The sequence below is a fragment of the Dendropsophus ebraccatus genome, chromosome 8 (genome assembly GCF_027789765.1).
Source record: "Dendropsophus ebraccatus isolate aDenEbr1 chromosome 8, aDenEbr1.pat, whole genome shotgun sequence".
Taxonomy (NCBI): Eukaryota; Metazoa; Chordata; class Amphibia; order Anura; family Hylidae; genus Dendropsophus; species Dendropsophus ebraccatus.
In genome coordinates, this window is record NC_091461.1 from 110,306,806 (window position 1) to 110,322,483 (window position 15,678).

Consider the following 15,678-nt stretch of genomic DNA (forward strand, 5'->3'; position numbering starts at 1 on the left):
TGGTGATATTGCAATGTTCTTAATTCTCTTTAACACTCTTTATACATACATGTGTGATTGTCTTTCTCAATCTCTTTCCAGTACTGTGTAAGGATAGAAAAGAACCCAGGCCTTGGATTCAGTATTAGTGGTGGATTAAGTGGACAAGGAAATCCATTCAAACCGTCCGATAAGGTGAGTGGGACGGTCGCTGTATCACCACCACAGTTGTGATTTGGGCCTTTTTTTTGATAGACCTGCACACTAAAGGAGTCCATCGTAATACCATTCAAGGGAACCTGCTATGTTAAGTCCAGGTAAAGAACATAGAGAAGCTCTGGATGAGTCCAAGTAACCAGTTTCAAGTATAGTTATTTGCACCTTCATAGAGGAGAGAGGGGGCTTCAAAGTGAAAATGCTATTGTGCGGCCTTGGGTCTGATGTTTGTTTATCCACCCTATCGTGTAAGAGAGAAGGCTGTTGTAACCAGTGTTAAGGATTCCTTGCAGAGAAGGTTATTTCCCTCCACCTAAATTCTACACCCTTGCTTATGACTTTACTAACAGAGGTTCCACCCAAGAGGTCCTTAGACCTGTATGATCTTTGGAGGTGCCCATGCTAGGACCTCGAAAACACAGCAAACTTCATCCTTAAAGGTTATCAACTAGAAGATGTGAAGGTTAAAGAATCATTGACTGAAGATATTTTGAATAGAAGTCTTGATAGTTCGAGGTCCATTTCTGGACAGTTACACATGTTTTTTTATTGACAGTGTCGTCCTATGTTAAGCCAAGCCAAAAATCAGCCCATGTATGGGGGAAATACAAGCACCCTCATAGATGGTTATGCATAAGAGAGCAAAGTTCTGGTTTTTGGTTCTTTTTGTTGCCGCGTTACGTGCTGTTTTTGTTGTGTGTTGGTTCGTATGTTTTTGTAGATTTTTTTTTTTTTGTTCTAAGAAATAAAACCCAGCAGTCAGCCTAGTATCTAACCATTCTATGTGAAAGCAAATGCGGAATAACACATAACATCCAACATGGGGGATTTAACTTCTTGTTACCCCAGAGAAACAAATCTTTTACTGTATCTGTTGGCGTTTATACAAATAAATATTATTACTGTAAGTTGTCTACAGCTCCTATGGAGACCTAAACATTTCCATGGTTACAGACTACAAACAAACCTTGTGTAGTCTGGCCTCCTCTTTTACTGTCTTTATGTTATCAGGTCTTGTTTGTAGTCCGGAACCATGTAGACACATAGATCTATGTAGGAGCTGAGTACACAATGATAGGTTATTTAAACGGTACGTCAGATAGGCTTGTTTTACTTTTTTTTTTTTTTTATATGGTTCTCTCACCCGCTGACACTTTTCATCTTCTTTTGTCGTTCTTCCGCCGCACTTTGCTGGATGCTCCATATAGCATCTGGCTCCTCTGACCGCGTCCTGCATTAAGACTACATCTCCCTGTAGTCTTTGTGGTGCACGCTTTTGGCGCAGTATCCATCCACCTTGAGACTCTGCCCTCTCCCTGTCCCCTCCCCACAACTTCTTTGCCCCTTTTCTACCTCCAGTGATGTATGCTACCCCACAATTGACAAAGAGACAAAGTGGATTCAAATGGGGAACCTCCTGGTCGTTAATAAATTAAAAGTAAGGAAAACGGTGTACAATTGCTTAAACATATAGACACATATAGATAACTTTTCAGGTCAACTATTTTCCGTATCCAGAGTGCCCCTTTAAAGCTAGTTTATTTAAAAAAAAAATTTTTACCCCTTATACTATGTGGATGTGTTGACTATAGCTATATAGCTAAGGGAAGTAACCATGTTAATGGAGGAGAGGAATTTATATTGTTTTCTGTAAAGTTGTCGCACCCATAGTAATCCATTGTCTGTGACCATCTGCAGTATCTAAGCATCAGTACTCTATGTGCAGTCGGAGTCCCCATTTTGTCGCCTGTCTGCATCACCCCCATTGTGCAGCGCTGAGGTCCGTGTCATTGATCAGCATCGTTCTTCTAACATCACATCTTCTATATTAGCCGTCTCCATTTATTTGCTGGACACCCAGAGGCATCAATCTTGAGTAGTATTCAGCATAGAGGACTAGTGAAAGACTCCTAACCTATGTTACTTCTGACTTATAGGGTATCTTTGTTACTAGGGTTCAACCTGATGGACCAGCATACGGTGTGCTCCGGCCCGGGGATAAGATCCTACAGGTAAGATTCCTATTACTTACTACTATGGATGTATGCAGCACAGACGTACTGGACGGTACATTGAGTTCATGGGTTTAGGCCACATCTGCATGGTGAGTGCATGGTTTACAAGAGACTGAGCTGCGTGCGTCACTGGCTCTAAGGTCAGAATTATTTCACGGTAACTCATGACCTCATGTAGAGCATATTTTCTATTACATCACAGTCAAATACCCAGGGGTCACCACCAGCCAGCCCAGTAACACTGGTGCACTGCAGGGCAGTATTTGCATACTGTATGATATCACTTTCGTTCCTGTATGGTGTCACAGTATAGTTTTGTATGGTATAATTTGTTTTATTTTGTAGCATGTAATTAATTGGATTTTATATGGTATCAGTTGCTTCCTGTATGGTATTACTATTTAGTGCCTGTATGGAATTTCTACTTGGATACTTTATGGTATTAGTTGGGTTCTGTATGGTGTTGCTACTTGGGTACTGTATTAGTTGCTTACTGTATGGTATAACTATTTGGGTACTGTATCAGTTAATAGTATGGTATTACTATTTAGTGTCTGTATGGAATTTCCGCTTGGGTACGGTATGGTATTAGTTGGTTCCTGTATGGTGTTGCTATTTGAGTACTGTACGGTTGTAATTGGTTCCTGTATGATATTACTACTTAGGTACTGTATGGTATTAGTTGCCTCCTGTATTGTGTTACTATTTTGGTACTGTAGGGCATTGGCTGGTTCCTCCTGTATGCTGTTACTATTTGGGTACTGTATGGTATTACTACTTGGATATTACATGGTATTAGTTGCTTCCAGTAGGGTGTTAGTTGCTTTCTGTATTGTGTTCATTTATGGCACTGCAGGGTATTATTTGGTTTCTGTACAGTCGATTTTTTTGTGCTTTATGATGTGACTATTTGGTTCCTGTATGATATTACTATTTCGGTAGTGTATGGTATTAGTTGGTTCCTGTATGATATTACTATTTGGGTAGTGTATGGTATTGGTTGGCTTGTGTATGATATCACTATTTATGTACTGTATGGTATTCGTTGCTTCCTGTATGATATTACTATTTGGCTACTGTATGGTATTAGTTGCTTCCTGTATGATATTACTATTTGGGTAGTGTATGATATTGGTTGGCTTGTGTATGATATCACTATTTATGTACTGTATGGTATTTGTTGGTTCCTGTATGATATTATGATTTGGGTACTGTATGGTATTAGTTGTTTCCTGTATGATATTACTATTTGGCTACTGTATGGTATTAGTTGCTTCCTGTATGATATTACTATTTATGTACTGTATGGTATTAGTTGCTTCCTGTATGATATTACTATTTGGGTACTGTATGGTATTAGTTGCTTCCTGTATGATATTACTATTTGGGTACTGTATGGTATTAGTAATATCATACAGGAAGCAACTAATACCATACAGTACCCAAATAGTAATATACAGGAAACAACTAATACCATACAGTATCCAAATAGTAATATCATACATAAGCCAACTAATACCATACAGTACCCAAATAGTAATATCATACAGGAAGCAACTATTTGGGTACTGTATGGTATTAGTTGTTTACTATTTGGCTACTGTATGGTATTGTATTGTACAGTATTAGTTGTTTCCTGTATGATATTACTATTTGGCTACTGTATGGTATTAGTTGGTTCCTGTATTATATTACTATTTGGGTACTGTATGGTATTAGTTGGTTCCTGTATGATATCATGATTTGGGTAGTGTATGGTATTGGTTGGCTTATGTAGGATATTACTATTTGGGTACTGTATGGTATTGGTTGTTTCATGTATGATATTACTATTTGGGTACTGTATGGTATTAGTTTCTTCCTGTATGATATTACTATTTGGGTACTGTTTGGTATTAGTTTCTTCCTGTATGATATTACTATTTGGGTACTGTATGGTATTAGTTGGTTCCTGTATGATATTATGATTTGGGTAGTGTATGGTATTGGTTGGCTTATGTATGATATTACTATTTGGATACTGTATGTTATTAGTTGGTTCCTGTATGATATCACTATTTATGTACTGTATGTTATTAGTTGCTTCCTGTATGGTGTTACTATTTGGCTACTTTACTGTATTATTTGGCTTCTGTATATTGTCTATTTTTAGTCCTGTATAATGTTACTCTTTGGCTACTGTGTGGACAAGGTTGGGATATCTATAGGTTGTAGTTTCATATATAAATTGTAGTTCCCTAATATAATATTGTATCTTGAATATTCCAATACATCAGCAGTTTCTGACACTCATAACCTCAGACCAGGCACAGTCATCCTGATTTTGTGATGATTTAAACAACCAGGCGAATAACTCGATTGTATATGGAGGAGGCAGACAAGAAATTCTGACAATCAAGCTGAAGCAGTCCTCCTTTGTAATGAAAAAATAAATGATAAAGAGGAGATAGATATGAAATAGACTTAGAAGCATAAACATTTTTCAGGCTTTCTCCTGCACATAGCACATGATAAACCCCACCCCCACCTCCTGTAATTTGTCCTGATTTAGCTGTAACTAGAGACAAATTTCCTCTGACAACAGGCAGTGGACCGAAGAAGTGAAACATCTAGTGGCTAAGTCTTTGGAACTGTTTTAAGCTGGTGTAAGGAGTGATTTTTGGTTACTGTTGTAATTTGGAAATATGTAAGGAATCACATTGACATTGGCACTCTTATTGTACAATGGACAGATAGATAGATAGATAGATAGATAGATAGATAGATAGATAGATAGATAATATCTAAGTAATATCTTGTCCACTTTCATCCAGAAACAGCACCTAAGTCCTCAGTTTGGATTGGGTTTTGCAGCTCAGTTTCATTGAAGTGAATTGAGCTGAATTGTAATACCACACACAACCTGAGGACAGGGGTGGCACTGTTTTTGCAAGAAAGTAGCTGTGATTTTACTTATACTGTATAATTTCTTTTAAAGGTAAATTACCAGCAGGATAGAAGTCTAACCTGCTGTTATGTTTATAAGGCAGGAGAATGATTTAAATCCCAATGTTATTGATACGTTATTTAGGGTGTTTGGTGCATCTTTTGTAGTACATTACCCCCCTTGAATATACATGCGTATTGTGCTGTGACATAACTCTGGCTGCTCAAATAATTTATTTTTTAATTCCTGAGCTCCCTCTAGTGGTGACTGCAGGCAGCGTGTAATTTTATCATTTAACTTCCTGTATACAAGGCATTTTGAGCTCTATATAAAAACAATGCTTCTCCCCCATAGAGCGATTCTCCAAACATAAATAGAACAATATACCTAAAAAGGATTAAAACGTGAACTTTCCCTTTAAGAAATAATAATAGTTACTCTCGATGAACTGTAAAACTTACAACTGGATTTGATTCTGATTGGTTGTTGCCACGAGGCCCCAGAAGAGATTAATCCTTTTTTTTTTATTTTTTTTTTTTAAGTAAACACAGTAAGTGTTCCGGCTTTATAAATCTCCACAAAACACGATGGTGCGAGGGTTTTAGTTGCTAGGTAACATCCCTGACTGATGGCGTTCCTATTGAAACGTGTCAAGGTTACGTGAAAATAACATTTAAGCCGAAACGACTGGCTTTACGTCTGAGCTCATTATTTCCTTTGAAAAGTTCTCTCTGTCGATGTAAGTGCGATATTGTTTTGTTGCGCAGGTGAACCGTAAAATAAGCGCGACCTTCAAGGCTGAAGAGTGCGCGTCTTACCCCGGACGCTGCGCTGTTACCTAAGGCTAATGCCCGGCTCCATTTATACAGTAAAATACTGTATGCAAATGAGCGCGCGGCAGAAGGTTCCTCCGCAGTATCCGAGCGGACGAAGTTATTCTGCCAATTATGCTTAGCAGCGACGCATATTAAATTAGTTTACAGCCATTAAACAAGCGTCCTGATCGCTGCAGCTTCTTGGCAGCCGGAGAACATATAGGAAGCAGTAAATATCCCCATCTAATATGGGGCCTGCTGTGAGATTGTCAGATCTTAAAAGCAATTTTTTACTGGTTTTGTAGGTATTTAAAGTGTCACTATATATATATATATATATATATATATATATATATATATATATATATTTTCCCCAGAAATCAATAGTCCAGGTGATTTTAAGAAACTTTGTAATTGGGCTTGTTAGGCAAATATGCCATTATCTGCATTCAAAAAGACTTTCCCCAGGTCCCCCTCTCCCCCTCCTCTCTCTCATTCACTGCTCATTATCAGGAAATCTCGACTCTTTTACATCAGTCGTGCCCTGTGTAACCTATGGAGAGGGGAGGGGGGAGAAGGGAGATTAGTCGCCAGCAGAGAGCAGAGAACAAAGGAATACACAGTGGGAGCTGTGTGAAAGCCGGTATTCAGGGGTCAGAGAGGTCAGTGCTGACTTCAGAGGAGATAGTCTGGTGATGTAGCTGTAAATTAACTCTTTGTTGTCCTGTTTTGGTGCCTCATCTCCCTCCACCCCTCCCCTCTCCATAGAGAACAATGAAGACAAGATAAAAATGCATTTTTCGGCTAATAACCCCAATTACAAAGTTTCTTAAAATCGCCTGTACTATTAATTTCTGCAAAAAAAAAAAAAATGTAAACAACAGTGACACTTTAACCTCTGAAAGTGTGCTGCCCCTTTAAAAAAAAAAAAAAATCCTTTCATTCAGCATCCAATAATTCAGAATAGTACAAGAAGGAATTCCTTAGTTAGGAGCCCCCATTTATTTTACAAAGCAACTACAATGAGTGTGTGTCCCTGAAGTAGCTTTCACTTCTATGTATTATGTAGGCTGCGCATTGATTTTGGAGGGCACAGTGTAATTCTTAATTTCTCCTCTGGTGGCGCTGCAGGGAAAATGAACATTTTAGAGATAACGCTTATTGATCAAGTGTTAATTTCTCCGAGAGAAGGCTGCAGTGTGTCCTAATGTAAAGACATACAGTGGGATACATTGCCCACTCACTAAAAGAGGCTGTGAGATAGCTCCCATCATGTAATTGTCCATATATAGACAGTTACCATATATGGACAGTTGCATCATCAAAGTTTGCCTGGGGAAGCCAATCAGCCTTCATCTCCCCCTATGGAGATTGCAGAGTGGTGGTAGCACTGACAGCCACCTAGCTAACATTGTAATAGGATGTACTGTATGTGTCAGCTGTACTACCGCTCTGTAGAGAGGTCAGGAGGAGGTAGAATGGAGTTCTTTGTATCCGTGTCCATAAATACGCAGTGGCGTCAATGGAGCTATTCTTTGGAATCCATCAGCCACAGGCTAATATGGTATCTGGTGGAAGGATATGTGTTTTTGAGGTTTACTAACATAAACCAGCCAGATATAGGCTAAGAAGACACTCATTTTACCTCCTTTCAACAATGGACTCCTATGGACACATTTAGCTTTCTTGATCCATATATAAAACATAAGTATCTATACAATTCTGATACAATGTATCCTATGTAAGAAGCATAATGAGAACAAGCAGCGAAAAAATATGGGGTCCGCACCTCACACCTTACAGGATCTGCTGCTGATACCACAGGGATATGGGGTCCGCACTTTACAGGACCTGCTGCTGATACCACAGGAGACATCACAGGGATATGGGGTCCGCACCTCACACCTTACAGGATGCTGATACCACAGGAGACATCACAGGGATATGGGGTCCGCACCTCACACCTTACAGGATGCTGATACCACAGGAGACATCACAGGGATATGGGGTCCGCACCTCACATCTTACAGGATCTGCTGCTGATACCACAGGAGACATCACAGGGATATGGGGTCTGCCCCTCACACCTTACAGGAGCTGCTGCTGATACCACAGGAGACATCACAGGGATATGGGGTCCGCACCTCACACCTTACAGGATGCTGATACCACAGGAGACATCACAGGGATATGGGGTCCGCACCTCACACCTTACAGGATCTGCTGCTGATACCACAGGAGACATCACAGAGATATGGGGTCCGCACCTCACACCTTACAGGATGCTGATACCACAGGAGACATCACAGGGATATGGGGTCCGCACCTCGCACCTTACAGGATCTGCTGCTGATACCACAGGAGACATCACAGGGATATGGGGTCCGCACCTCACACCTTACAGGATCTGCTGCTGATACCACAGGAGACATCACAGTGATATGGGGTCCGCACCTCACACCTTACAGGATGCTGATAGCACAGGAGACATCACAGGGATATGAGGTCCGCACCTCACACCTTACAGGATCTGCTGCTGATAACACAGAAGACATCACAGGGATATGGGGTCCACACCTCACACCTTACAGGATGCTGATACCACAGGAGACATCACAGGGATATGGGGTCCGCACCTCACACCTTACAGGATGCTGATACCACAGGAGACATCACAGGGATATGGGGTCCTCACACCTTACAGGATGCTGATAGCACAGGAGACATCACAGGGATATGGGGTCCGCACCTCACACCTTACAGGATCTGCTGCTGATACCACAGGAGACATCACAGGGATATGGGATCCGCACCTCACAGGATGCTGATACCCCAGGAGACATCACAGGGATATGGGGTCCGCACCTCACACCTTACAGGATGCTGATACCACAGGAGACATCACAGGGATATGGGGTCCACACCTCACACCTTACAGGATCTGCTGCTGATACCACAGGAGACATCACAGGGATATGGGGGCCGCACCTCACACCTTACAGGATGCTGATACCACAGGAGACATCACAGGGATATGGGGTCCGCACCTCACACCTTACAGGATCTGCTGCTGATACCACAGGAGACATCACAGGGATATGGGGTCCGTACCTCACACCTTACAGGATGCTGATACCACAGGGGACATAACAGGGATATGGGGTCCGCACCTCACACCTTACAGGATGCTGATACCACAGGAGACATCACAGGGATATGGGGTCCGCACCTCACACCTTACAGGATGCTGATACCACAGGAGACATCACAGGGATATGGGGTCCGCACCTCACACCTTACAGGATGCTGATACCACAGGGGACATCACAGGGATATGGGGTCCGCACCTCACACCTTACAGGATGCTGATACCACAGGAGACATCACAGGGATATGGGGTCCGCACCTCACACCTTACAGGATGCTGATACCACAGGAGACATCACAGGGATATGGGGTCCGCACCTCACACCTTACAGGATGCTGATACCACAGGAGACATCACAGGGATATGGGGTCCGCACCTCACACCTTACAGGATGCTGATACCACAGGGGACATAACAGGGATATGGGGTCCGCACCTCACACCTTACAGGAGGCTGATACCACAGGAGACATCACAGGGATATGGGGTCTGCACCTCACACCTTACAGGATGCTGATACCACAGGAGACATCACAGGGATATGGGGTCTGCACCTCACACCTTACAGGATGCTGATACCACAGGAGACATCACAGGGATATGGGGTCCTAACACCTTACAGGATGCTGATACCACAGGAGACATCACAGGGATATGGGGTCCGCACCTCACACCTTACAGGATGCTGATACCACAGGAGACATCACAGGGATATGGGGTCCGCACGGACCGCACCTCACACCTTACAGGAACTTGAACTAATTATTTGATTAATAATCTGGTCTCAGCTCTAATATAAATAAATAAATGATGGACAACGTACACATTTCCTCAATATCACTACTGCCATCTAGTGGCCATGAGTTTTCAAAGCAACTAGAATGGCTACACGTTCGGTATCTAGGTGCACGGTTGCGATCATGCTAGGGAATGATGTGGGATCCATGAGGCTTTACAGAAATTGTTACCATGTACACAATACACACAGTTTGATACTAAGTTAGGCTAGGTTCACACTGCGTTTTTGCAATCCATTTTTTTTCATCCGTTTTTTGCAATCCATTTTTTTTCATCCGTTTTTTGCAAGAAACAGATGAAAAAAACGGATGCATTTGTGTGCATCCGTTTTGATGTTTTTCCATTGACTTCCACTGTAAAAAAAAAACGGATCAAAATGGATCCTTTTTTTTTTACAGACACAAAAACGTAGCTGACACTACTTTTGTGTCCGTTAGAAAAAACGGATCTGTTTTGAACCATTTTTTTTTACAATGGAAGTCAATGGAAAAATGGATCAAAAGGGATGCACACAAATGCATCCGTTTTTCGAAAAAAACGATGAAAAAAAAACGGATTGCAAAAAAGCAGTGTGAACCCAGCCTTATATAGAAATCCCCCTAATCATAGAAGATTGTCCCCCGTTCCATCTAGTCTTATATTAATCCACAAGCATACTATATACATAATGTTGATTCTGAATGTACAAATAAAAGATGTTAGATGTAGCTGCCATTCCTCAAATAGTAGCTCTACCTAAACTACTGTGTAGACTTTAGCAGGTAATATAAGTCTTTCATTCTCCAGTTACTGCTAGTTTATCACTCCCTAATGAAGCCACAGACAGTTCTTGGAGTCCAATGGTTCTATACACTGTCCCTGACATCCAATAGGTAATTGACCCAGAAAGTAACTGGAGTCCAATGTTTTAGTGCTGAAGACAGTCCCGGAGTCCAGTGTTTTTTTTGCCCACTACAGTCCTTAGAGTTCAACGGTTCCTAGAGACAAATGGTTCAGGATTTCGATGCCCAGTCTCTTGTGCCTAGTGGTTTAGTGCTCAAACAGTCCAATGGTTTAGTCCAAGACAGTTTGTGAAGATAAGTATTTTTAAATCTTCACACTTTCCAAGTAGCCTTTTGGTTTAGTGCTCTAAAAAGGCTACTTGGAAAGTGTGAAGATTTAAAAATACTTATCTTCACAAACTGTCTTGGACTAAACCATTGGACTCTAGGAACTGTTTGAGCACTAAAACACTAGGCACAAAAGACCGGGCATCGAAATCCTAAACCATTTGTCTCCAGGAACTGTCTGGGGCATCAAACCATTGAACTCCAAGGACTGTCCTGGGCAAAACAAAAACCACTGGACTCCAGGACTGTCTTCATCGCTAAAACATAGGGCTCCAGTGACTTTCTGGGTCAATAATCCATTGGACTTAAGGGACAGTGTATAGAACTAAACTATTGGGCTCAAAGAACTGTCTGTGGCTTCATTAGACAGTCCCTAGAATCTACTGGTGTAGTAGATGGTGTCCGGTGTCCAATGATTTCATGTTCCAGATAGCTCTCATAGTGCAGTGGTTAAGTACTTCAGACAGTCCTTAAAGTCCAATGGTTTACTGCTCCAGACAGACCCTGGGTGCAGTGGTTTAGTGGTGCAGATAGTCATTTAGGCCTAATGGAATAGTGGACCACGCAGTCTTTGGAATCCAGTGGTTTGGTGTAGGATTGAGCAAATTTAGAGTAGGAACGAAGTGAATCGCTTTATCCGGAAGCCTGTCTTTAAAGTTGGTGGCTTTGAAGTCTGTGCTGCTCTGCTGTGGGTGCTAGGTAAACTGGGAGAAAGTTCCCAGGACTAAATCCAGCTTTTCCCAGCACCCTGAGAGGAGCAGTACACACTTCAAAGCCAACAGCATGGCAAGCTGCCAGCTGATCCAGAGTAGATAGATAGATAGATAATAGATAGATAGATAATAGATAGCTAGATAGATAGATAGATAGATAGATAGATAGATAGATAGGGGATAGATAGATAGATAGATAGATAGATAGATAGATAGATAGATAGGAGATAGATAGATAGGAGATAGATAGATAGATAGATAGATAGATAGATAGATAGATAGGAGATAGAAGATAGATAGATAGGAGATAGATAGATAGATAGATAGATAGATAGATAGATAGATAGATAGGAGATAGAAGATAGATAGATAGATAGATAGATAGATAGATAGATAGATAGATAGATAGAAGATAGATAGATAGATAGATAGATAGATAGATAGATAGATAGATAGGAGATAGAAGATAGATAGATAGATAGATAGATAGATAGATAGGAGATAGATAGAGAGATAGATAGATAGATAGATGATAGATAGATAGGAGATAGATAGAGAGATAGATAGATAGATAGATAGGAGATAGAAGATAGATAGATAGATAGATAGATAGATAGATAGATAGATAGATAGATAGAAGATAGATAGATAGATAGATAGATAGATAGATAGATAGATAGGAGATAGAAGATAGATAGATAGATAGATAGATAGATAGATAGATAGGAGATAGATAGAGAGATAGATAGATAGATGATAGATAGATAGGAGATAGATAGAGAGATAGATAGATAGATAGATAGATAGATAGATTGATTGATAATAGATAGGAGATAGATAGAGAATAAATAGGAGATAAAAAGATAACAGATAAATTGATGATAGATAGATAGATAATAGACAGAACATTGTTATATCTGATATATTCTTCTTTCCGTTACAGGCGAACGGACACAGCTTTGTACATATGGAGCACGAGATGGCCGTCTCGCTCCTGAAGAACTTTCCAACCACAGTGGACCTTGTAATTCAACGTGAGCTTACTGTCTAAATATTTTTATAATTGGTAATGATGATATCAGACAGATCTCCTTCTTCTAAGACTTTTTTTTTTTTGCCAATTGCTGGATCAATGGCAAAGTTCAGTGCCAAATGTAGGATAAATGTTGACTATTGACTGACACGTGTTGACGCAAGATACATAGGAAACCTAATGTGGATTCTATTAATAATAATTCTATTGTATTTGTTTTAACCATTAGCCTGAGGCTGAGCATTTGGTGCAATTTTATAAAACGAATAATGTTTCTTCCCAAAGCGGATTTTACCGTACGGAGAGCGTGGAAGCACACAAGCTGCTCTTCTGGTTCCTGGAAAAAAAAACAACAAAAAAAAAACACCATTAAGCACTGCCTCAACATTGTATATGCCTTTTATATAGAAGATAAAAAAAATTACCTAGAAGGAATCGTAAGTCATATTTTGACTTCTATACAAAAAAAAAAAGATTACAAAACAGAAGAATATTTTCTTAACTTATGAAGAAATTGATAAGAAAGTATTTATTAAAGATGTAGATGTTACGCTGAATTAATATTTCCCTTTTTTATACATATATATATAAATATATAATAAAACAAATAGATACGTATGCCTTATGGAAACCACTTTAAATGTGTAGACTTCATTCAGTTTAATAAGTTTGACTTCATTCAGACGAGGGAGAAGGAGGGATATAGGTCATAGGTCAGGGGGCGGCTTGAAATGGATAGCACTTCCCACCAAAAAAAAAAAAATGTAAATCTGGTTGATAACAAATATGGCCGCACGGAACACACAAAGGGTTACAATGGCTTACAATAGGAGTGGGCTGATCATTCAGATTAGAAAAACAGCGCCACACTTGTCCACAGGTTATATCTTGTATTGCAGCTCAGCTCCATTCATTATTAGGGACGGGCTGCAGTAACACACAAACTGTGCGATGGTTTTGGAAGAAAGCAGTCATGTTTTTCTATTCCTGGACAACCCCTTTATTAAGACATGACCACCATGATACTCTGTCACTGTCGTTTAAAACTTTTTTTTTGCAGAAATCAATAGTACAGGCGATTTTAAGAAACTTTGTAATTGAGTTTTAGCACAAGAATGCATTTTTATCATGAAAAAGCCGTTTGAAGCTCTCGCCCGTCTTCATTGTTCTGTATGGAGAGGGGAGGGGTGGAGGAAGATGAGGCACCAAAACAGGACAACATAGAGTTAATTCACAGCTACATCACCGGGCTATCTCCTCTGAAGTCAGCACTGACCTCTCTGACCTCTGAATATCGGCTTTCACACAGGTCCCGCTGTGTAATCCTTAGTTCTCTGCTCTCTACTGGCGACTAATCTCCCTCCTCCCCTCTCCATAGGTTACACATGGCTCGACTGATGTAAAAGAGTCGAGATTTCCTGATAATCAGCAATGAATCAGAGAGGGGAGGGAGGGGGACCTGGGGAAAGTCTTTTTGAATGCAGATAATGGCATATTTGCTTAATAAACTCAATTAAAAAGTTTCTTAAAGTCGCCTGGACTACTGATTTCTGCAAAAAAAATGAAAAAAAAATGAAAATAAAATAATATATATATGGCAGTGACACTTTAAATGGTTTGTCTCAGCTCAAAAACCTATTAGGGCATATGAATGTCATAGAAGGTTGTTACTGTTTGACTCATAGTGTAGAAACACCAACCTGCAGATGCTCTCGATCTGGCAGACACAAGCTATTAATGCATTACATGGAAAGCCATTGTTTTGAGTGGTCACATGCAATACTACATTTCACCTGTAGTGGCCACTATAGGGGAAATGAACAGCTAATGACAAGTACCTCTTGGGAACCCCACTCAATGCAATCATCTGATTGTCCATGACAAGACTGTAAATTTTTCTTGCAGTCCCTGCATTATATAGGCACTCTTTATTTTTTCGTTTGAACCAAAAATGATAGAATTCCCCTATGTGAGGAAAGTCTCCCTGCTTTTTTTTTTACCCTATAGCAAATACACAAGTAACAGATACACTGACACAAGACAATTATGCTGGCTTTATGAAATATCCTGTATGCAAAAAAAAAAAAAAAACTATTTCAGTAATAGCAGATGCTTTTCCAGATCATGTAGAGGAAAACATTAAGAAATCATCACAAAAAGTAAAAGTGTCCAGAAATGTGTGCGATGTGGTGATCCCTGCGCCCCCTGGCCCTTTACCTGACATGCAGCCACATATAATAAATGATGGGAAATCTTTATACATTGTATCACAGTGGTACTAAGCTGGGAATCCCCTACAGAGTGCTGCATGAGATGTTGGTTGTTCCCAGTTCCAGCAGTTTCTCTGTGACCAATGCAGATCGGTGACTGATCACTGAATATCACTTACCTCCACACACAATGATTTTTCTCTTTAGCCCATTAGCTTTTCTTCTTCGGCTTTACTAAATGCAAATCCCATTTTATAGAGGTGATTTCAGTTTTGTGACAAAATGTGTGAGGCCATTAAATCCCGTTTCCTCCCATTCGTTTTCTGGAAATTTTTAGTTTTTTCTCTCTGCCTACGTTTTTTCCTTTAAAGCCTTTTAATTATCATTACACTTGCCTGTTATTCTACATACAGCTGACTGGGAACAACCAACATCATCTTCTGCACTCCATGTTAGATGTTTTGAAGGAGTCTGATAACTGGCAGCTCCCTCTTGTGGCCTTGTTGTAGTCCAGGGATGGCAAACTTAGGCCCTCCAGCTGTTGCAAAAGTACAAGTCCCATCATGCCTAGACAGCCAAAGCTAAAGCTTTGGCTGTACAGGCATGGTGGGAATTGTAGTTTTGAAAAAGCTGGAGGGCCTGAGTTTGACATGTGTGTTTTAGTCCACAGCCCAGTACAGGCTTTAAAGGGTACCTGTTGTTATAACTTTCTAAATC

At 40.3% G+C, this 15,678-nt stretch overlaps 2 protein-coding genes across 6 annotated transcripts in view; one reads left to right on the top strand and one right to left on the bottom strand.

The window, feature by feature from the left end:
* LRRC7 (leucine rich repeat containing 7) overlaps positions 1–13,147 on the top strand; it is a 119,585-nt gene extending 106,438 nt beyond the window's left edge. For 4 of the 5 annotated variants that reach the window (XM_069981415.1, XM_069981417.1, XM_069981416.1 and 1 more), the window contains 3 exons: positions 82–174; positions 2,133–2,207; positions 12,662–13,147. In XM_069981415.1, the coding sequence (XP_069837516.1) occupies positions 82–174; positions 2,133–2,207; positions 12,662–12,769 (276 nt within the window). In that variant the 3' untranslated portion in view covers positions 12,770–13,147. The remainder of the gene's footprint in view (positions 1–81; positions 175–2,132; positions 2,208–12,661) is intronic. The other variant, XM_069981418.1, reaches the window with a different exon arrangement.
* Positions 12,873–15,678, bottom strand: part of LRRC40 (leucine rich repeat containing 40) — a 33,078-nt gene continuing 30,272 nt past the window's right edge. Inside the window, exon 16 of the mRNA XM_069981421.1 lies at positions 12,873–13,088. The gene's annotated coding sequence lies outside the window, so the exon portion shown is untranslated. The remainder of the gene's footprint in view (positions 13,089–15,678) is intronic.